This window comes from Thamnophis elegans, chromosome 13, assembly GCF_009769535.1.
Source record: "Thamnophis elegans isolate rThaEle1 chromosome 13, rThaEle1.pri, whole genome shotgun sequence".
In the NCBI taxonomy this organism is placed as follows: domain Eukaryota; kingdom Metazoa; phylum Chordata; class Lepidosauria; order Squamata; family Colubridae; genus Thamnophis; species Thamnophis elegans.
The window spans coordinates 47,399,935-47,423,659 of record NC_045553.1 but is presented as its reverse complement, the minus strand read 5'-3'; the positions used below and the strand labels follow the sequence as shown (position 1 = coordinate 47,423,659).

Sequence of the window (23,725 nt, the reverse complement as noted above, 5' to 3'; positions counted from 1 at the left end):
CAGAGAACGGGCTTCCTACCACGCCATTCAAACACCGGTTGACTCGGCTGCCACAGCAAATCCGGTGGGCCACCATAGGTAACTTGGGGTTGACTAAGTTAGCTGATCCTGCCTCGGGGGGTCTTCTGGCATTGATAGGAAACTAAGTTGGCAGGTCCTGTGAACCAGAGTGTCTTACTTTGCCATCTAGAAGAGAGGTCTCCAGCCATGGCAACTTTAAGACTTGTGGACTTCAACTTGCACCACCGCTTGGGAAGGCGAGAAGAGGGTCTCGACATAAATCGCCGATCCATCATCTATGACACCTTCGGTGGGCTTCTTCTCTTCCTTCATCTTCCCTGAGTCTTCGCGCCGCCCGACTCCACGGGCTCAGGACCCTGGACAGCACTCCGAGATTCGAGGTAGCTGGCGAAGTATTTTAAGGGAGATTCAGGTTAATGTCAGGGTTCCAAAAAAAAACACACCCCCAACGAAATAAAACTCCGAAGGTTGAGTTTCCTCAAAGTTCCAATTTATGAAGAGAGCCATGTTTGCACATCTGGGGAAACCCTAATCTGAAAGCTTCCCGGTTTTCCCCACCCAGTTGAAAGTTCAAGATCTTTCCCCAACACCCACAAGTCCATCCCATGGTCCAATCTCCCACTGCCCCGACGATTCCACCCATCCAGTTCCGCCCAGGGGCAGAGACAAAAGATGACCTTGGCTTTCAGAGAAGAATGTTGTTATGGCTACCTATCACCCAACTCCATATAATTCCTCCCCCTCCAATTTTCCTACAATAGAAAGTAGACAGTAGAAAGTGTGGCTTGCAGGGATGACAATTAAATGACAAAACTCTGGGAGTTGAAGTCCACAAGTCATAAAGTTGCCAAGGTTGGAGATCTCTGATCTAAAAGACAAGGGGACTTCAACTTCCAAAATTCCCCAGCCATCCATGTTATGGGGAATTCTGGGAGATGAAGTCCTACAAGTCTTAAAAGTTCCCAAAGTTGGACATCCCTGCCATAGACGCACCTGCCAATCAAAGACTGAATCGGATATTCATCTCGCGTTTCAGGTGATTTGCCTTAATCTCATCTCTTGCATTTCCTGGTTGAAATCATCCGCTTGCCTCCGGTTGGCCTTCAGTTGGGTTGGACTACACTGCCCATCACTCCCAGTTGGCCTGGGTGCAGACTGATACATCCAGAGGGCAGCCAGTTGGAGAAAGAGTTAAGATTAGGATTAGGGGGAAGGTTCGTCCTGACTTTTGTGCTTTTGCAAGATGTGACGAGCATTTAAAAAAATAATAATTACCAACCACACAGACGTTGTGGGAAAAAGTCCCTTTGGGATGTCATTGGTGCTATGCAACATGGTTGCAAACTCAGTGTACTGATTTTTCCCATGGTTTACTCTGGGGAGGAAAGGATGTAGTTGCAGTTTAATCGAAAAGGTAAATTAAACAGGCGGTCCTCGACTTACGACGACAATTGAACCCAACATTTCTGTTGCTAAGCGAGATGGTTGTTCAACTTACGGCAGTTTCGGCCCCATTTTGCGACCTTTCTTGGCACTAAGAAGTGCCAAGCTTCACATCATTAAGTGAATCCCTGCAGTTGTTAAATGAATCTGGCTTCCCCCGTGGACCCTGCTTGTCAGAAGGTCGCAAAGGGGGATCGCGTGAGCCCTGGGACGGCGCAACGGTCATAAATGTGAGTCAGTTGCCGAGCGTCTGAATTTTGATCATGCAGTGTTGTTGCAATCAGTCATAACTCTGAAGAACGGCCATAAGACACCCTTTTCGGTATTGTTGTAACTTTGAACGGTCACTCAATGAACTGTTATAAGTTGAGGACCACCTGTGAAAGGGAGCCTACCAGTTAGAGGCTATTTGGGTTGCTGAGAAGAGTTGAGACGGATCCAACCTCTTTTCCCAGGTCTGCAATAAATAGCGAGTTCTTTAACAGATTTTAACAGATTAACAGAGTTGGAAGGGACCTTGTAGGTCATGTAGTCCAACCCCCTGCCCAAGCAGGAGACCCTACACCACTCCTTGACAGATGGCAATCCAGTCTCGAAAGCCTCCAGGGATGAAGCTCCCACAACTTCCGAAGGCAACTTCTGTTCCATGGGTTGATTGCTCTCACTGTCAGAAAGTTCCTCCTTATTTCCAGGTTGAATCTCTCCTTGGTCAGTTTCCATCCATTGTTCCTTCTCTGGCCTTCAGATGCTTTGGAAAATAGCTTGATCCCCCTCCTCTCTGTGGCAGCCCCTCAAATATTGGAAGGCTGCTATCCTGTCTCCCCTGGTCCTTCTCTTCCCTAGACTAGCCAGGCCCAGTTCCTTGAAGGTCATCTAGTTCAACCCCGCACTCAAGCAGGAGACCCTAACACCATTTCTGACCAATGTCAATCCAGTCCCTTCTTGAAAGTCTCAAGTGATGAAGCTCCCACAACTTCCAAAGGCAACTTGGTTGATTGTTCTCACTGTCAGAAAATTCCTCCTTATTTCCAGGTTGAATCTGTCCTTGGTCAGTTTCCATTCATTATTCCTTGTCTGGCCTTCAGCTTTGGAAAATAGCTTGATCCCCCTCCTCTCTGTGGTAGCCCCTCAAATATTGGAAGATGCTATCCTGTCTCACTTGGTCCTTCTCTTCTCTAGACTAGCCAGGTCCAGTTCCTGCAACCGTTCGTCATATGTTTTAGCCTGCAGTCCCCTAAAATCATCCTGGTTGCTCTTCTCTGCACTCTTTCTAGAGTCTCAACATCTTTTTTATAGTGTGGTGACCAAAACTGGATGCAGGATTCTAGGTGTGGCCTTACTAAGGCTTTATAGAGTGGTGTTATCCCTCTGTTAATGCAATTTAGGATTGTGTTGGCTTTTTTGGCTGCCACCGCACACTCTCGACTCATATTTAACTGGCTGTCCACTAAGACTCCAAGATCCCTCTCGCAGTCACTGCTATTAAGCCTGGTTTCACCCAGTTTATCTGTGTCCTTTTACGTTTTTCTTCTTGTCTCTGTCTCTCGGTGTTTGACATGGCATCCCTTCCTCTCTCTCATTCCTTCTGTCGGTCCGACATTCAAAATACCTCACATCCGAATTCTGCACCACGCGGTGACTTTTTCTCCCAATGGCTGAAGTTATTGGCAGGAAGAATAAGCACTAAAAAGATGAAAGGTCGTGTCACATGTCGTTGAGGACTAGCAGCATGGGAGGTTTGGTGGCCTATAACCCTGCTATTTTCTTTGGTTTGAGGGTGGGATCCTTTCAGCTTTTCCTACCCAAAGTTTTTTTTCCCATGGGTGAGTCGGCTGCCGGATTCTTTTGCAAGAATGCGGAGAAATAATACAGTAACGTGACAGAAGATATGATATGATCTTGTTATTTCGTCTCAGCCAGATTTTTCTAGACTGGGCTCAAATCCCAGCAGGGCAGGAAAAAGCGGGGATTAAAAAAAAAAAAGGATTGACTCAGGAATTGTTTGCCTACATGCCTAAAAAAAAAATACTAAAAGCACTTTGCTTCAGTAAACACAGTCCTCAACTTACGATCCAATTGAGAATGGGACTTCCGTCACTAAGCGATGCAGCGGCTGAGCGAGTCGCAGCCAATTTTATGACCTTTTTAGTCACGGCCGTTAAGCAAATCACGCCGTTGTTCAGCGAGTCCAGCTTCCCCCACTGACTTTGCTTGTCGGAAATGCGCTACCTGGGAAGGGGGCGAACGCGGGACACCCCCCGTTGCAAATACTTGCTGGTTGCCAAGTGACCGAATTTTGCCCCCGTGACCTCAGGGAAGCTGAGATGGTGATAAATGCGAGTCAGGTTTTCATCACTGTTATGACTTTGAATAGTCGCTAAATGAACAGTCGTTAAGTTGAGGCCTGTCTGTAGATCCAGAACTTGTGCACTCCGTTTCTACAGCCAAGAAAAATAAATAAACAAACAGATATGCATAGGGTATAAGTATGTAATTGGAGACCGGCTACCATAGGGTGAGAATTTGAAGGACCGAAGGATTATTTAGAAAAGAATGAATGAATGGGTTTTCAGTAGAATGAAAGAATGAATGAATTAATTCTCAGTAGAATTAATGAGTGAATTTGAATTCTCAGTAGAATTAATGAGTGAATTATCAGTGGAAGTAATGAATTAATTATCAGTGGAATTAATGAATTCTCAGTAGAATTAATGAGTGAATTATCAGTGGAATTAATGAATTAATTATCAGTGGAATTAATGAATTAATTCTCAGTAGAATTAATGAATTAATTCTCAGTGGAATTAATGAGTGAATTCTCAGTTGAATTAATGAATGAATGAATTCTCAGTAGAATTGATGAATGAATGAATTCTCAGTGGAATTAGTGAGTGAATTCTCAGTAGAATTAATGAGTGAATTATCAGTGGAATTAATGAATTAATTCTCAGTAGAATTAATGAGTGAATTCTTAGTGGAATTAGTGAATTAATTCTCAGTAGAATTAATGAATGAATTAATTCTCAGAATTAATGAATGGATTAATTCTCAGTAGAATTAATGAGTGTATTCTCAGTGGAATTAATGAGTGAATTCTCAGTAGAATTAATGAATGAATTCTTAGTGGAATTAATGAATTAATTCTCAGTACAATTAATGAATGAATTAATTCTCAGTGGAATTAATGAATGGATTAATTCTCAGTGGAATTAATGAATGAATGAATTCTCAGTAGAATTAATGAATGAATGAATTCTGAGTGGAATTAATGAATAAATGAATTCTCAGTAGAATTAATGAATGAATTCTACGGAGGGGAAGCAGGGTTTGCAAATATATTTTGAGAAGGCTCATCCTTTATCTCTCTGAGCTCTGAAGTTTGCACAGAGCCTGCCAGCCGAGGGGGAATCTATCTTGAAATGCCAGCTACCGGGGACAAACGAAGGTGAGAGCCTATTGTGGGTTTGTCGTGAACATTTTTACTTTGCTTTCCATTTCTCATAAATGCAAGCGGCCTACGCAACTGTTGGACTCAGGAGAAACAGCAAGGAATATCTATTTTCTGGTTGTAACGAAAGCCATTAAAACCAACTTCCAGCAATATACAAAAATAAAAAAATTTGATTGAAATAAATAAAGGAATAAACTCCCAGCGAATGTTTTACATTATAATGTCCCGTTGGTTGCATTATTGAAACGCACCACTGATCTGTAATTCCTTCTGACCAATTGTTTAATGAAAATATACCCGGATAGAAGGATGGACCACATTCCACTGCAGAATAAACCTCCTGAACATTTGCCAAAGAACAAAAGAAGTTTGCACTTAGCAGGTCCTAAAATAATTTTTTCCCTGCGTCAAAAAGGCTCAACTTGAGAATATTATTCATCGGCTTTATTTATCACCCTCATTCATCACTTCTTTTCACACACAAAAAATGAAAAAGAATAAAGCATTCGCACACAAACCGGGTGACGTCTAGATGACAGATGTGTAGTGTGCAAAACGACCTGAGCACAACCTTTCTGGGGTGTGCAATTCACACTTCCTTCGCTGCTCGCTTGGCGTGCCAACCCCTCGTCGGTCACCATCACCTCCGGATCCCATCACACACACATACCTCCCCCCAGCTGCCATTCCCCGCTGATCTTCCCTTGCAGGAATGAAAAAGCTATTTTCCGCGCTCGGCTTGGCTTCGTGGAAGAAGGAAGCGACGTTAAGGAAAAGATTGTTGGGCTGTTTAAATATTAAACGTCTCAGGTTAAGTGGCCACCTCGCCCCTGGACCTTGGACTTCAGAGAGGGAGCAGACATGAAGCAGAAAACGGGTAAGTGGGCAGCAGAGCGGGCCCCTAAAATTGAAGGGTTGCATTGCTTACTTAGAGGGTGAAGGACCCAGAGAGTTACCAGGCGGTGCCCACGAATATCTACCACCCTTTCCAGAGGTTCTGGGGAATGCACATTTCTCTCATCCGTTTTCTGCCTCTGAGCTTGTTCCTGGATTGAAAACTGCCCTGCTGTTTGAAGGCATTCGTAACCATCTCTTATTCTTTGCAACGTGAGGTCGAGCAAGTTTTTTTTAAAATTTAAATCCCTTCTTCTAAGAGATCTTTAAATCGGAAGCAGTCGGAACCCAGAAAGAGATTTTTCTGCCAGGATTTTATTTATCTTTTTACTTATTTAGTTTGTCGAAACGTGCACGAGATGACAGGTGCAAGTATAAACATGGGCATGGACAAAGGAAATGGGTACGAATAAATGGGGACAGTAGGACATGGATGGTAGGTACGCTGCAGGGGTGGGTTTCTCGCCCCGTTCCAACCGGTTCGGTTGGAACGGGGCCGGCGGTGTCCTCGTGCACGTGTGCGGCGCGCACGTGCATGCGCGCGGCGCACGCATGCGTACTAGCGTCTGTGCGATGCTCCAGCTGCTCCTGGAGGATCGCGCAGGCGCTGTATGCGTCCTGTGCATGCGTGGAAGTGCAGAATTCGTCAAAACCGGGTAAGGAGCGGGCGCGCGGGCGCGGGTGGGCCCTTCGCCGTTCCCGGAAGTTACTTACTTCCGGGTTTGGCGACCAACCGGTTCGCAGGGACCACCGCAAACCGGCTGAAACCCACCCCTGGTATGCTGGTGCGCTTATGCACACCCCATTTACGGCCCTCTCAGGAATGCGGGGAGGTCAACAGTAGACAGTCTACGGTTAAACCTTTTGGGGTTTGGGGAAGAAACCACAGAGTCAGGTAGAGCATTCCAAGTGTTGACCGCTCTCTTGCTGAAGTCGTATTTTCCGCAATCGAGTTTGGAGCGTTTGACCCTGAACTTTTTTCCTCCTGGTAGCCCCCCCCCCCCCCTGCCAAAAGAAGGTAGATGTTTAATTTCTGGTCCTTAAACCCCAAGCCCAGCTAAAGTGGCCTCTGGGTTTTCCCCCAGCCTCCCCTCCTCCCTGTGTTGTCAATCGCGTAACAACCGTGGCATAAATTAAATCTGGGGATAAATTTCCTGCTGTCATCGGTTCAACCCTTCTCCACCCAGTTTTGTTTTGCTTAATAGGGTGGAGGAGGAGATGGCTATCTGGCCCAGCGTTAATGCTCTTGCCACATCGGTAATCTTTGAACCGTGAAGCACAACAAGTGTGTGCTGGAAAAACCCACCTGGTTTCCGCAGCTTGAATCTATCCGGTTAGAAGAGACCTAGAAGAGAATCCTGTTCAGGTAGTCAATCCTCTTTGCTCCCCACCCTGGGTAACTTCCCTGGGCCTATGGACTTCCCAGTGGCCTCCTGCCCATTTGGTAGCGCTGAAAGCCACTTCTAAAAAGAGATTGAAAGTCGCCAAGGTTGGAGACCCCCTGCTTTAGGATGAATTGGGTCTGTTGTTGTTGTTGTTGTTGTCTGAAACTCAGGAATAATGGCAATGGGATGATCTTGAGGAGGAGATCTTGGTCTTTGGACTTAGTTCTGGGACTTTATTTTACGAGTTTGCTGAACAAAGTTGGAAACGGTGTAAGTCTGCTTTCTATAGCCTTTGATGCTGTTGGTTCCACCAGGCTTCAGAAGTTGTTAGTGCTCCATCCCAGGAGGATTTTATTTATTTTATATATTTATTTATTAAATCGATTTATAGGCCGCCCAATCCCGGAGGACTCCAGGCGGCTTACATCGAAGAAAGAAGAATAATTAAAAAGTGACAATAAAAACATGTTAAAAAGAGCACACATACATTCGTTACGATCGGGGCTGGACCTCAACAATGAGGTCAACAGCCCCAGGCCTGCCGGAATAGCCAGGTTTTCACAGCTTTTCTGAAGGCCATGAGAGTGGGCAAGGTCTAGATTTCTGGGGGTAGCTCGTTCCAAAGGGTCGGAGCAGCCACAGAGAAGGCTCTCCTCCGGGGAGCCGCCAGCCGGCATTGTCTGGCTGACGGCATCTGAAGGAGGCCCACCCTGTGGGATCTCACCGGCCGTTGGGAGGAATGTGGCAGTAGGCGGTCTCGGAGGTATGCTGGCCCTAAGATTTTAAGATTGGACTTGTCTGAAGTAGAATAGAAATAGAATAGCAGAGTTGGAAGGGACCTTGGAGGTCTACTAGTCCAACCCCCTGCTTAGGCAGGAGTTTAGTTTAGTTTAGTTTAGTTTAGTTTATTTCACTTGTATGCCGCCCTTTTCCCCAAAGGGGACTCAGGGCAGCTCACAACTCAAACAAGGGAAGGGGGATACAGACAATTTGACAACAACACAAAACAATACATAATTTAAAAGCGCAACAATCATACCATTTGAGATGGGGGCAACGGTTCTTTAGCCCCAGGCCTGTCGGAACTTACACCACTTCAGACAAAGTGTTATCCAATTTTTTTCTTAAAAACCTCCAGCGTTTACAACTTCCGGAGGCAAGTTGTTCCACTCATTCATTGTTCTCTGGAAGTTTCTCCTTACTTCTAGGTTGAATCTCTCCACTGGATGGTGGGGAATGGAAGGATTTATACTCCTTGCAGGCAGCTACACCCCCATTTGCACCACTCAGGTGACCCCGAGGACACAGACGAACCTCCAGGCGACCTAAACTACTCTCTAAAAGGATGCAAATGTCCAGCCGTCTGCAAGGAGCCCTCATCCTTCCATTCCCCACCATCCAGTCGGAGCTGAAGAAGCTTCTGGGATGAGAAGCGAAACGTCTTCCAAGAAAAAAAACCCACAAAGTTCAGTTGCCGCTTTAAAAAAAAAAAGAAGCACATTTGGGATAACCAGGACTTGGAGGACTGAGAAGCTCCATAAACAATTGCAGCCTTAACCCAAGCTGTAGGGTGTGGTTCACTGTGGGTGCAGCCGGTCAATGATTCTGTGGAGTTACAGCCCAAGGGAGTAAAACTGCAAAATACCCCCGAATCTCCTTCCAAAGCAAAATAGCAATAGCAGTTAGACTTATACACCGCTTCATAGGGCTTTCAGCCCTCTCTAAGCGGTTTACAGAGTCAGCATATTGCCCCCAACAACAATCCGGGTCCTCATTTTACCCACCTCGGAAGGATGGAAGGCTGAGTCAACCCTGAGCCGGGGAGATTTGAACAGCCGAAGTGCAGAACTGCAGTCAGCTGAAGTAGCCTGCAGTGCTGCATTTAACCTCGGCTCTATAATGAATATATCTGAGCCGGAAACCCGGGGGGAGGGATATTGGGGGCTTGGAGTGGGGAGGGAGGGTCTCTGTGTTGATAGGAGACAGACCCCCTTCTCATACTCAGTCCTTGCTTTTACAGGGCTCCAGGACACTCCGGAGTCAACCATGTAAGTGCCAAGCTTGGGGAGGGGCAGGGGAAGGGACAAGGAAAACCAGCAGACCCACCAACATTTCTTTCTCCCTCCCCTCACCACCACCACCCCCGCCATGTGTAGTTTCCCACATTCCAACCGGGCACGCGGGCCAGTTTGCACAAACAAGTTGAGGGGATGGGTTGAGGGCTGGCCAAGCTCAAAGCCACCCGTTGAAGATGGTGCCGCGGATGGCAGCCTCGGTGAAAAGCTCTCTAGTAGATCTGACCCAGGGCCTCTTACTTGCTGTTTGTAGGTACACTGTGAGCACGTGCACCGGAGACAAATTACCTGGGTGTCCAATCACATTTGGCCCAGGGGTGGGTTGCCAATTTTTTTACTACTGGTTCGGGCACGCGCGCTCCTGCGCATCCGCAGAAGCGTCCGGGCAGGTGGGCGGAGCCTCTCACCGCTGCTACTACCAGCTCGTCCGATCCGGCCAAACAGGGAGCAACCCACCTGTGATTTGGCCAATAAAGAATTCCATTCTATTCTATTGTATTTTCCATTCCATTCCATTCCTATTCTATATTTCTATTCTATTCTATTCTTCTATTCTATTCCCTCCCTATTTCTTATACTATACTATTCTAATTCCATTATTCTAATTCTAATTGTATTGTATTCTATTCTTTTCTATTCTATCCCTATTTCTTTTTCTATTCTATTCTAATTCCATTATTCTTATTCTAATTCCATTCTATTCTATCCCTATTTCTTATTCTATTCTAATTCTTATTCTATTCTATTCCCTCCCTTATACTATTCCATTCTAATTCCATTATTCTAATTCTAATTCTATTGTATTCTATTCTTTTCTATTCTATCCCTATTTCTTTTTCTATTCTATTCTAATTCCATTATTCTTATTCTAATTCTATTCTATACTATCCCTATTTCTTATTCTATTCTATTCTTATTCTATTCTATCCCTATTTATTCTATTCTAATTCTATTCTATCCCTATTTCTTATTCTAGTCTAATTCTATTTTATTCTATCCCTATTTCTTATTCTATTCTAATTTCATTATTCTAATTCTATTCTATTCTAATTCTATTCAATTGTATCCCTATTTCTTATCCTATTCCATTCCATTCCATTCTTCTGACAACAAGCTCCAGAATTAAGGGGCCCTGACCATCCAAGAAATAAGAAAATACTCCCATCGCAAACTGGGGGTTGGTTGGCAGCTCTGGGGAAGCCGAGATGTTGGCAGAAACTTATGGTGGCTCTTCAGCAAGGGTGCCTGCAAACTGTGGTGTGAAGATGTTAAGTGGGGGGAGCATGGGAGTGTGATCAAACTCTGCTTTGTTTCTTACGTGTGTGGTGTGGGTTACAGGTAGAGCTTTGATGGCATCGCTAGGGCCACAATCTCAACCTTTTAGACCCTATCCCGTAAACTCCCATTTCTCAACCTTTGAGATGCACCTTCTTCTTCTTCCTCCTCCTCTCTTGCAGGAAATTTGAATTTAACCCGAAAGAAGGAATCGATAATCCCGCCTTGTCATTGGCAGAGGATTCCGGTAACGAGAGGGCTGGTGGTGGCAGCTTGTGGGTAGGAAAGGAAAGGCTGGTGTTTTCCCGAGGCTGTTTGGCAAGTGGGTTGCCCAAACTTTTCCATCAGACAAGCTACTTCCTCTTCTTCCTCCCCACTTCCTTCTCAACCAGGGTTCAGCTGAGCTCCCTTCCAAGTTCTTTGCAAATGCCACAACCAAGTGGCATTTGCACTTCCTGACTAGACAGGAGGTCAGGGTTCTGTTCTGACCCCCACCTTGCCCGTTGAGAAACTACAGCCGAACAGAATGTTCGAAGGAATGTTTTTATCAGTCCCGGCTCTTGCTGGCTGCGAGCCCAAAATAAACACAGATAAATGCTCTGGCAAAAGTAAACTACTGCAAAACAGGGTTATATAAATCAAATCACTTATCCAAGTGCTTTTTCTCGATGGTTGCAAACAAACAAGAGAACTTGACTAGAACAGAAACGGAACGCTGACCTCTGCAACCAGGACGTGGCACCATCCGTCCTTTATCCGCAGGAGGAGATCCTAACGAGCCACAGCTGCTCGTTATCATCTCCTGCGAGTCCTCAATTGTTCCTTACCTGGTCAGCCCTTCTCCTGTATGCATCCTGAAACCACTCACAGGAGGTTTCTGTGTCAGAGTCTGATAGCCGTGGCATGACAAAACCGCGCTCCACTAAAGCGCGCCCGATTAAACCACGTCGCTGACGTCATCAGCAGGGCGACAACAGCGACCGCGGAGAAAAAAGGGCGCTTTAAATAGCGTTTTAAAAGCAAGCCGATTCAAGTTAAGGTAAGGGTTAGGTTTAGGGTTAGGTTTAGGGTTAGGTTAAGGGTTAGGGTTAGGTTTAGGGTTAGGTTAAGGGTTAGGATTAGGTTTAGGTTTAGCATTAGGTTAAGGGTTAGGTTTAGGGTTAGGTTAAGGGTTAGGTTTAGGGTTAGGTTTAGGATTAGGTTTAGGGGGGTTAGGTTTAGGTTTAGGGGTTAATTTTAGCTTCAGCATTCACAGTGTGCTTTTTTCTCCGCGCTGTTGTCGCGCTGTGATGACGTCAGCTACGCGGTTTCATCGAGCGCGCTTTAGTCGAACGCGGTTTTGTGGTGGAACCCTGATAGCAGCTTCAAAGGCTCCTACTGAGCCACGACAGGTTCCAAATAGCATCCGAAAGTAAATCAGAGTCCAAGGCAAAGGATTGATCAAAGTTCCAATTTATTAAGAGAGCCATGTTGGCACACCTGGGCAAACCCGAATCTGAAGTCTTCTCTGTTTTCCCACCCAGTTGAAAGTTCAAGATCTTGCCCCCCACCCACCCACCAGTCCATCCCATGGTCCAATCTTCCACTGCCACGCTGGCAGCTTCCACCCATCCAGTTCCAGTCAGGTACAGAGATGCAGAGACCTTGGCTTTCTAGAAAGGATTTTGTTATGGCTACCTCATGGCTACATCCTTGGAGGGGTCTGGACTAGACATGACGACTCCTAGAGTAAGGAAGTAATAGTAAGGAAGACCCAGTGGAATTCCCTGCTTACACATAGCCTCCCCCGTTACCTCTGGATGATTTAAAGATCTTGGAAGCTGCTCCTCTTTTTTCTCCATATTCAGTCTTCCCAATAGACAGGTACCCCCCTCCCCTCAGCCAACATCTGAAGTGGTGTAGGGTTTCCTGCCTAAGCAGGGGGTTAGCAGTTAGACTTATCTACCGCTTCATAGGGCCTTCAGCCCTCTCTAAGCGGTTTACAGAGTCAGCATATTGCCCCCAACAACAATCCGGGTCCTCATTTTACCCACCTTGGAAGGATGGAAGGCTGAGTCAACCCTGAGCCGGTGAGATTTGAACAGCCGAACTGCAGGACTGCAGTCAGCTGAAGTAGCCTGCAGTGCTGCATTTAACCACTGCACCACCTCGGCTCGGTTGGACTAGAAGACCTCCAAGGTCCCTTCCAACTCTGTTCTTCTTATTGTAAGGAAATATCGGTGGGATTTCATAAGCCAGTTTGAAAAGAGATGTCCTTTTTATCCTCCTCAGAGCCAGAAGGGGCTTCCCGGATACGTTTCTGTTTACTAAAGAAAGAAGTCGGTGACAACCTCGGCTTCTCCTTGTGCCAGGAAGCCGGAGGGATGTGCCCTGTTGTGCGGAAGGTGACACCCGGAGGGCTGGCTTACCGTAAAGGCCTTCGGGATGGAGACCGAATCCTTGAGGTCAACGGAGTTAACGTTGAAGGCATGGGATATCTTCGGGTAAGGTTTTGATGGATTGACTCCTGCATGACCTGGGCATATCGAGTGACCCAGGCGTTGGGGCACACATTTACAAAGTTAAATAAAGTCTCACAAACGAACAGCTTCTCAACCTTGGGGGGTCACTTTGAAGACGTGCGGAGTTCAATGCAGTGTTGGCCAGGGAATTCTGGGAGTTGAAGTCCACGTGTCTTAAAGTGGCTTAAGGTTGAGAAATATTGTCGATCAAGTGAACTTCATCGGTCTAGATCCATGGTCTCCAAACCTGGCTACTTTAAGACTTGTGGACTTCCACTCTCAGAATGTGGGTATTGAAGCCCACAAGTCTTAAAAGCGGCCACGTTTGGAGACCCCGGATCTAGACGGATGAAGTTGACTACGGCAATATTTCTGATTTGATGAGTTAATCAATATTTCTGTTTAGATGAGCCTGACTAGGTGGCTCAGTGGCTAAAACACTGAGCTTGTCGATCAGAAAGGTTGATAGTTCGGCGATTTGAATCCCTAGTGTAGTTCCCCTGCATGGTGTTTGGACTAGATGACCTCCAAGATCCCTTCCAACTCTGTTACTGTTTATTGGAGACCCCAGATCTAGATGGTGACCATACTGGCTCAAGGCTGGCTGGAGAATTTGTGGAGTTGAAATCCACATGTCTTGACAAGTGATTGAGGTTGTCAAACTCTGTTGTACATGGCGAGAATGCTGGGATCAAATATTGGAATAGATTCTCCAGTTGCTGACATTTGCACTCTCTCTCTCTCTCTCTCTCCCTCTCCCCCCCTCTCTTGTCTCATTTCCAGGTGATCTGGAAGATCAAGAGTAGCTCAAAACAGGTCCTACTCACTCTCCTGGATGGGAACGCCTACGAAGTAGCCAAAGCCCTCAACCAGGATCTCAACCAGCTCTTGTCCAGATACGGCAGGCCACGCCTGTGCTGCCTTCCCAAGGGCTCCAGCGGTTTGGGGTTCAGTGTGTCAGCTCCAGAAGGTAGTGGCAGGACTCACTTCTGCTTATTGCTTATATTAGCTGTCTTGAATGTCTGTCTGTCTGTCTGTCTATCATCCATCTCTCTCTCTCTCTACCTACCTACCTACTTCCCTCTCTCCCCATCCATCCATCCATCCATCCATCCATCCATCCATCCATCTATCTACCTTTCTACGTCTATCTTCATCCATCCATCTATCCTTGCATGTCTATCTGTCTATCTCCATCCATCTATTTACATCTCTCTCTCTCTCTCTCTCATCCATCCATCCATCCATCTACCTTTCTACGTCTATCTCCATCCATCCATCTATCCTTGCATGTCTATCTGTCTATCTCCATCCATCTATTTACATCTCTCTCTCTCTCTCTTTCTCTCTCTCTACCTCTCTCCCATCCATCCATCCATCCATCCATCCATCCATCTATTCTACGTTTATCTCCATCCATCCATCTATCCTTGCATGTCTATCTGTCTATCTCCCTCCATCTATCTATTTACATCTCTCTCTCTCTCTCTCTACCTCTCTCTCATCCATCCATCCATCCATCCATCTACCTTTCTACGTCTACATCCATCCATCTATCCTTGCATGTCTATCTGTCTATCTCATCCATCTATTTACATCTCTCTCTCTCTACCTCTCTCTCTCATCCATCCATCCATCCATCCATCCATCCATCCATCCATCTACCTTTCTATGTCTATCTCCATCCATCCATCTATCCTTGCATGTCTATCTGTCTATCTCCCTCCATCTATTTACATCTCTCTCTCACTCTCTACCTCTCTCTCTCATCCATCCATCCATCCATCCATCCATCCATCCATCCATCCATCCATCCATCCATCCATCCAATTTCTAAGGTTCTCCCCTTATCATCTCAGAGAGACACTTGGTGATTTACAGCAAAAAGCAGAAAACCATATAACATCTGGCGTGTGTGTGAGTGTGTGTGTATGTACAGTATATGTATGGCTACATTATATTGAACAATATATATTATACCGTATTGTATTATATGTTCGTATTATGTATGGTTACACCATATAATCTATGGTTAGACTGTATATAATAAACCATGTAATATATTTTTACAATATATTGAACAGCGTGGTGGGGAATCAGCAATAAAGCCCAGTGTTTGTAGCATACAAAACATGATTTATTTGTCTTCCTCTGATGAGCAAATCCATCCAGTTGTGGTTTGCTCAAGGAAGCCCAGGTTGGGTAAATCAAGAGTTCACTAAAAGCCTTTGTTTACATTTCTGCAACTTGTTCTTCTACTCCGCTAAAGAATTGAGTTCCAGAGAAAGAGGAAGAGGAAGAAGGTGGTTGAGAGCAGATTTCCTGGTAGAGGGAAGCTACCTAGGGAAGCTTGGGTTGTTTTCTAGGGTGCAAATTCTCTTCCTTCACAAGGCTTCCTCTCGATGTTGTGGTCCTCCTGTGCAGGTGTGACCGGCGTATTCCAGCTCTCCGTGCTGCAGGATGGGCCGGCTCAAAAAGCAGGGGTGCCTCACGGTTCCTGGCTGGTGGAACTCAATGGCGTCAGTGTTAAGAACTGGACGACTGCACAACTCAACCAAAAGGTTCTAGCAACGCAACATACTTTGAGATTAGCTGCCAGTCTCGTGCGTTCAATTTCACCCTGCCTCTTTGATGGAGGTTAGAATTCCCCACCAAAAGGAGGCTCATAGCTCAGGGTAGAACCAACTCTCCCCTCATAGTTGGAGATATCACCCCGTACGTATTGTGGGCCACATGGTCTCCGTATCTGGTTGTGAAAGGTCTTCCAACTCCATAAAACTTTCCTCTGCTTGGTTTCCTCTGCACCACAGAAAGGAATGAGTAATTCCTCTATCTTGGCTGGACAAAGTCAATTATTCTGGACTAAAGAGAGGTTCACCGACAAAAGCGCGCCCGACTAAACCGCGGTGACAAAACTGCGAGTTCTGAACCGCGCCGACGAATGAGCGCTGAATTGCGCCGACAACAGCGTGCCGACAGAAGGGCGCTGTAAACCTAACCCTAACCCTAACCCTTACCTTAACTTAAATCACCCTTCTGTCGACGCGCTGTTGTAAATCGCCCTTCTGTCGATGCGCTGTTGTCGACGTGCTGTTGTCGGCGCGTTGATGACATCATGGTTTTAGTGACGCGGTTTTGTTGGGGCGCTTTTGTCGGGTCACGCTAAAGAGAGTGCTTTCCCTCCCAAAACTTTACTCTGGCCATCCTTCCTCTGGTTTTTTTTTTTTGCTCAGCCCCTTCTCCCTTTGTCAGGTACTGAGGATTTAATAGCTGCCAACTGATGTAAGGTTGTAAGCTGTAAACTGTAAGCTGATGCAATGGGGGATGAATCAGCATTACAGGTATAGACAGTCTGAGACTCTGGTGGGGTCCACACGTCTTTTGCTCGTTTAAGAGGTGTAATATATAGATGCCATTAGAGGGCACCTCTCTCTCATCATGTATTTCATTTCTCTCCTTGTGTCCGTAGCTGAGTGGTAAGCAATTTATCTACCATGTGTATGTCTGTATATATGGATATATAAACCACTATTAATTGGCTCTGTGTGTTGTGGGCTGTGTTTCGCTCCTGGGTTTATCTCATAATAATAGTCACGCTGCCAAGACACTCTTCATGGCCAAATAATTTTTCAACCCTGTCTAGAAGTAGTCCTTTGAATTGTGCCAACATTTGGTCATCGCCAGTCATCGTTGTCTTTTCTCTCTCTTGCTCCGATTCGGATTTAGCTCAGACAGAGCAGCAGTCCCATGGGGCTCCTGGTGATCGACAGCCGGTCGGAAGAGGCGTACCGACAATGCGGTGTTAAGGTTACAGCGGCCCTGGCCGACGCCTCTTGGGTTCCCTTCCAAGTGACGAAGCTTCAGATGACGCGAGGAGAAGACGGATATGGGTTCTTGATGAAAGAAGAAAAATCTAGCTCGGGGAAGAGGGGTGAGACATCTCCATTTGCAGGATCCATTGAAGGTGGTCCTTGACTTATCACCATTTTGTCCGATCGAAATGACAACTTTGAAAAAAAAAGTGACTTTTGACCAGTCCTTGTATGGATGACATCATAGCGTCTTCCTGTCACATGATCAACATTTGGGGGAATCAGCAATCGGCATGTGTTTATGACAGTTGTAGCATCCCAGGGTCATGTGATCACCAATGGTGGCCACCTTGGCCAGCTTCCAACTAGCAAAATCACGGGGGAAAGCTGGATTTACTTAACGACCACCAACTGTAGTAATCTGCTTAACAACTGTGGCAAAGGGGCGGGCCTTAAAATTGGATGACTGCCTGCTTAGCCAAGGAAATTCTGGCCCCAACTGTGGTCATAAATCAAGGACTCCCTGTAGAACCTCTCCCCAAAATACAAATCAAGAGGCTTTGGCACACGGTGGAGAAGATGCTCAACCTTTCTTCCTTCTGCCCACTCTGGAGCTCTGCTTTCCAGCTTCCCAGGAAGTGAGAATCAACTCACAGTTGAGTTGGAGGATTGCAGGTTATAACCTGAATTATGTCCTGAATTAGTCCTGACAACCCAGCCATGTTGCCAAATGCCCATAAGAGGCTAAGAGTTGGGAGCTGTATCCTGCAGACTGAACCCAGTAGATTGGGAAAGAGCTAGATTTAGAAGGGGCCAATGGGGGAGGGAGCTGGATCTCGTTCCTTTAACAAATCTCCAGATTTCCTTCCAAGAAGGTTAGGCTGTTTTGTGAGAAAGAGCATACTCATAAGATGGGGATGGAGAAAAACTTCTCGACTCACTTCTAGGCCAGGGTTTCTCAACCTTGAGGACTTGGAAATTGGTGGACTTCAACTCCCAGAATTCTCCAGCCAGGCGTGTTGGCTGGGGAAATCTGGCAGTTGAAGTCCACCAATCTCCAAGTCCCCAAGGTTGAGAAACATTGTTCTAGACCAGGGGTGTCAAACTCAATTTCATCGAGGGCCGCATCAGGGCTGTGGCTGATCTTGGGGGGGATGGGATGTGTGGCCGACTATGGCCGTGGCAGTTTGAGGCCACTCCCCAAACTGCTGGCATGTTTGTGGTGATGCGGGCCAGCCAGGGGTGAAATCCAGCAGGTTCTGACAGGTTCTGGAGAACCAGTAGTGGAATTTTTGAGTAGTTCGGAGAACCGGTAGCAGAAACTTTGAGTAGTTTGAAGAACCGGTAGCCAGAAACTTTGAGTAGTTTGGAGTACTGGCAAATGCCACCTCTGGCTGGCCCCAGAGTGGGGTGGGAATGGGGATTTTGCAGTATCCCCCTGCCATGTCCAACAAGCCACGCTCACCAAGCCACACCACACCCATAGAACTGGTAGTAAAAAAAATTGAATTTCACCACTGGGGCCAGCCCCTTACATTTTCCAGGACGGCCCCCCTATGGCCAGATCCGACCACATCGTGGGCCGTATCCGGCCCGCGGGTCTTGTGTTTGACACCCCTGTTCCAGATAGAAGTGCCTGGGGCTAAATCACAAACCAGCGTGGAAAAGCGGGGTCAGAGCTGAATCCGGGAGGAAATTCAGAACGGAGGGCCTGGATGTTCTTAGCTACCTCTGTCCCTCCAGGAGAATTGATTGGAGTAATTTCACGCATAGGCCGTTCTGTTTCTTCTATCTTGGACCTGCAGCCCAATTTTTGAGAGAACTGGATGCGGGGCTACCTGCGGAAAAGGCGGGGATGAGGGAAGGCGACTGTCTGTTGGCGGTGAACGGCGAGATTGTCGAAGACCTTGAACATCAGGAAGTGGTATCGAGGATCCGTTCCGACAACCAGCGGGTGACTCTCTTGGTCATCGACTCGGAAGGAAGCAAGTTCTACAATATGGTACGTACTCTTCTATCGACTCCTGCCAGAAAGATGAGAAAAAGAGCCGAGGTGGCGCAGTGGTTAGAGTGCAGTACTGCAGGCCACTTCAGCTGACTGCTATCTGCAGTTCGGCGGTTCAAATCTCGCCGGCTCAAGGTTGACTCAGCCTTCCATCCTTCCGAGGTGGGTGAAATGAGGACCCAGACTGTGGGGGAGATATGCTGACTCTGTAAACCGCTTAGAGAGGGCTGAAAGCCCTATGAAGCGGTATATAAGTCTAACTGCTATTGCTATTGCTAAGATGAAGGATAATAACAAGCAGAAACCCATTTGGGATTCTGCTTCCAGATAGCCTGTAAGCCATCTACTTCAATACAGGTAGCCCTCAACTCCGAGGGAGGGAGGGAGGGAGGGAGGGAGGGAGAAAGGAAGGAAGGAAGGAAGGAAGGAAGGAAGGAAGGAAGGAAGGAAGGAAGGAAGGAAGTGAAATCTATGGAGATTCTCCGTCCTCCAGGTCCTGGTTGTCCCAAAGGGGCTTTTTCAAGAGGCAACTGGACTTTCTGGTTTTTCTTTGAAGACATTTCCCTTCTCATCCAAGAAGCTTCTTCAGCTCTGACCGGATGGTGGGGAATGGAAGGATATAAAAAAAAATTCAAGTGTCCAGCCAGGAATATAAATCCTTCCATTCCCCTCCATCCAGTCAGAGGTGAAGAAGCTTCTTGGAGGAGACCAAGGTGGGAGAGCAAAGAAACCCTCTCATTCTCCATTAAGCTACAATCCAGTAGGATTCTCCAAGAAGACGTGTCAACTGGTGTCAAAAATGATGCAGGAGGACAGTGTGTTTATGAGCGTGTGGGGTATGTAAGAGGGGTTCGATCTGATTTCGCCCCATGATACAAAACAGAATTTTAAATCTAGCTCGTATGAGGAATTTACTGGTTGAGGTCTTGACGATAGGCCAGTTCTTGATTTGGGTCTCCATTCCAGGTTGGAGTATCTCCTTTAGTCTTCTACGATGATGAAGACTTCCCATCAAGCTTTCTGATCACCCATGGTTCTACTTCTCCAGGCATCTTTCAGGGACAAAGCTGGCCCCCTTTGAGACCGTGTCACTGTCAACTCTCGAGCAATACAGCGCCACCGGGCCAACCTGACCCTACCCCATGGACCTTCACCAGAGAGGTAAGAAGTCCTAGAACAGAATAACAGAATTGGAAGGGGCCTTGGAGGTCTTCTAATCCGGCCCCTGTTCAAGTAGAAAACCCTGTTCCGTTTCAGGTGAACTGTTGTCCAATCTCTTTTTATAAACCTCCAATGTTGGGGCACCCAGAACTCCTGGAGGCAAGTTGTTCCACTGAAGTTCCAGGAAGGTTCTCCTTAGTTCTAAGTTGCTTCTCTCCTTGATGAGTTTCCACCCTGCCTTCCAGGGCTTTGAAGAATAGCTTGATCCTCCTCTTCTTTGTGGCCGCCCCTCAAATATTGGAATGGTGCTATCATTAAGTGCTGTACCTTATGATTCTTCACGAATGTATCTTGTCTTTTTATATACCCTGAGAGCATCTGCACCAAAGACAATTCACACTTGGCCAATAAAGAATTCTATTCTATTCTATTCTATATTATTTTATTCTATATTCCATTTTATATTCTATTCTATATTCTATTCTACATTCTATTCTATTCTATTTTCTATGTTCTATTCTATTCTATATTCCATTCCATTCTGTATATTATATTATATTATATTATATTATATTATATTATATTATATTATATTATATTATATTATATTATATTATATTATATTATATTATATTACATTATAATTCTATTCTATTCCATTCTATTCCATTCTATATTCTATATTCTACATTCCACATTCCATTCCATTCCATATTCTATTCTATTCTATTCTATATTCTATATTCTGTTCTATTCTATTGTGTATTCTGTATGCTGTATGCTGTATTCTATATTCTGTTCTGTTCTATTCTGTATTCTGTATTCTATTCTGTTCTATCACCCCTAGTCGTTCTTTTCATTCAACTAGACAAGGCCAATTCCTGCCACCGTTCTTCATATGTCTCAATTTTCCATGAAGTCAATGACTTGACTTTCTCCAGCCCATCACCACCTCTTGCGTTTTGGGGACAAGGCACCGATGTGGGATTTGTTCAGTGTTACATTTCTTTTCCTGGGATCATCTACGGAAAACGTGAGCTGGCTTCTCCTTGTTTCCCACAGGGCCATGATGGGTTCAGCCAGGCATTCTAGAGACGGCTCCTTGGACTCTTTGGGGATAAAGGGAGCACCTTTGCACACCCTTCCAGCGTGGCAAATTGATCCCATCTCCCCAGACCAGCTTTCTCGATCCCTCGCCTGCCTTCCGTGCCTGCACTCACATGATTCCTGCAGAACCTAGCAAGCGGGATGAAGATTCAAAGCAAAGCATGGGCAGAGATGGAATGCGATGAGTCAGGGTCATCTTGGAGGAGTTCCCTTGGGTAAGATTCAAAAAAAGGATCGCTGGAAATAATTGCACTTCAAGGATGGACCTCATTCATTGCATTTTGTGGCAGAGAAGCTAGTTACGGACGTCCTCTCTGGATGTGACAACATCTCTAGATGATTCCTACCAGTGGAATGTGAATGAAGGCCGTTGACCACCTCCTTCAAACTCCTTTTCCCTCCGTCAAAATATTCCCTCAATTGCAAGATCTCCATCCTTGAAAACTTTTAAGACTTGTGGATTTCAGCTCCTGGAATTCCCCAGCCAGCCAGACAACTCCCAGAATTCCCTGTGCTGGCTGGGGAATTCTGGGAATCGAAGTCCACAAGTCTTCAGGTCACCGAGGCTGGCGTGCCCTGCTCTACTGGAACCCCTAAAACCGAGCACTGGACTTCCTCTCATCTTCTTCTGACAATCATCGATTTTGCACAAAACGGACTGTGAAGGTTGGCAGAGGATGAGCGAGGATGAGCTTCCAACCTCAGAGCTTCCTCTCCAAGATTTTTTTTTTCTGAGTGGAGATGCACAGCATCTTCTGTTCTTGGCCCAAGCTCTGTTGGGTTCAGGATTGGGACCTCAGCTATGTTAAATGGGAATCCGTGTGTTCTGAAACAGACAACTGAAAGAGATGACAGACGGACTGATCGGGAATTTCCTTCCTTCCTTCCTTCCTTCCTTCCTTCGTTGGAGCTGCCTAAGGAACGAGTTCGTTAACGATGGAAAGTACTTTTCACACACCTAAAGACTGGATTGTTTGGATTCACCCGTCATGCTAAACCATAGTTTGCTTTAATAGGGGTTTGTCGCGAGGCACGAAGGACAATATCTAACTTCAAACACGACACTAAAACCAGCTCAAATAAACCATACTGTGTTTTCATGTGTTGGGTGAGTTGCTGTGCAATGTTGACAAATGTTTTATTGTTTGGAATCCTTGGTGGTCTCTGAGCTTGGTTGTTTTCTTGCAGATGTTTCATGATCCAACTAGGGAACATCATCAGTGCTAGAAGGGAGGGGAGGAGGAGGAGGAGGGGGGAGAGGAGGAGGAGGACTGTGGGGTCCTTGGTGCTCTCTGAGCTTGGTTGTTTTCTTGCAGACGTTTCGTGACCCAACTGGGGAACATCATCAGTGCTAGAAGGGAGAGGGAGTCTGCTTTCTGTTTATACACAGCTGGCTTGCCCTGTCAGTGTTGGTGGGAGTGGCCTAGATTGTTCCTTGATTAGGTTATTGTTTACTGTGAATTTGTTTATGTGAGTCGGTAGCTCCCTATTGGGGTGTCGTCTGTGGCTTGGTTGTTGGTCTAGTGTTAATCTTGACGTTCATCTCTTTTTATCTGGGTGTTGGTTACTGGCAAGGAGATGGTTTGATCTCTCAGTTCCTTCTGGGTTTTTTGATTGGTATGTAGATGTGCTTATCTCTATGTGACTGATTGGTAACGAAATGTCTGCAAGGAAACCACCAAGCTCAGAGGGCACCAAGGAGCCCGACAGCTCAACCGTGAGCTACAAATATTCCCTTCTGAGTACATTTTAAGCACGTTTAAATTCAGCAGGTTCTGAACGGTTCTGGAAGAACCGGTAGCAGAAACTCAGAGTAGTTCGGAGAACTGGTAAATATCACCTCTGACTGGACCCACCCCTATCTATTCTCTGTTGCCTGAGTCCCAGCTGATGGGGAAGGAATGGAGATTTTGCAGTAACCTTCCCTTGGAGTGGGGAGGAAATGGGGATTTTGCAGTATCCTTCTCCTGGAGTGGGGAGGGAATGTAGATTTTGCAGTATCCTTCCCCTGGAGTGGGGAGGGAATGGGGATTTTGCAGTATCCTTCCTCTGGAGTGGGGAAGGAATGGGGATTTTGCAGTATCCTTCCTCTGGAATGGGGAGGGAATGGAGATTTTGCAGTATCCGTCCCTTGGAGTGGGGAGGAAATGGGGATTTTGCAGTATCCTTCTCCTGGAGTGGGGAGGGAATGTAGATTTTGCAGTATCCTTCCCCTGGAGTGGGGAGGGAATGGGGATTTTGCAGTATCCTTCCTCTGGAATGGGGAGGGAATGGAAATTTTGCAGTATCCTTTCCCTGGAGTGAGGAGGGAATGGGGATTTTGCAGTATCCGTCCCTTGGAGTGGGGAGGAAATGGGGATTTTGCAGTATCCTTCCCCTAGGAGTGGGGAGGGAATGGGGATTTTGCAGTATCCTTCCCCTGGAGTGGGGAGGGAATGTAGATTTTGCAGTATCCTTCCCCTGGAGTGCGGAGGAAACGGGGATTTTGCAGTATCCTTCCCCTGGAGTGAGGAGGGAATGGAGATTTTGCAGTATCCTTCCCCTGCCACGCCCACCAAGCCACGCCCACAGAACCAGTAGTAAAAAAATTTGAAC

The 23,725-nt window shown here is 46.2% G+C and overlaps 1 protein-coding gene across 6 annotated transcripts; it reads left to right on the top strand.

Moving 5' to 3' along the window:
* The first annotated feature begins 10 nt into the window (after positions 1-10).
* On the top strand, positions 11-21,715 carry PDZD3 (PDZ domain containing 3). Of its 6 annotated transcripts, XM_032228945.1 has the most exons (11): positions 2,974-5,792; positions 7,015-7,175; positions 9,215-9,242; positions 10,727-10,791; positions 12,816-13,027; positions 13,829-14,015; positions 15,470-15,606; positions 16,772-17,009; positions 18,663-18,859; positions 19,829-20,023; positions 21,086-21,715. In XM_032228945.1, coding segments are annotated over exons 3-11 (1,263 nt in total). In that variant the 5' UTR covers positions 2,974-5,792; positions 7,015-7,175; positions 9,215-9,240; the 3' UTR covers positions 21,116-21,715. The 6 variants fall into 6 exon arrangements, with proteins under 6 accessions (XP_032084837.1, XP_032084836.1, XP_032084834.1 ...); XM_032228946.1 differs by lacking the exons at positions 2,974-5,792; positions 7,015-7,175 and adding an exon at positions 11-78; XM_032228943.1 differs by lacking the exon at positions 7,015-7,175 and having other exon boundaries at positions 16,772-16,976.
* The last annotated feature ends 2,010 nt before the right edge of the window (positions 21,716-23,725 follow it).

Bases quoted from the DNA above. Each gene is read 5' to 3' on its own strand.
- PDZD3 (XM_032228942.1), top strand. The intron at 10,792-12,815 runs GTAACGAGAGGG...TATCCTCCTCAG, and splicing joins GTCATTGGCAGAGGATTCCG to AGCCAGAAGGGGCTTCCCGG. The intron at 20,024-21,085 runs GTAAGAAGTCCT...TGTTTCCCACAG, and splicing joins CATGGACCTTCACCAGAGAG to GGCCATGATGGGTTCAGCCA.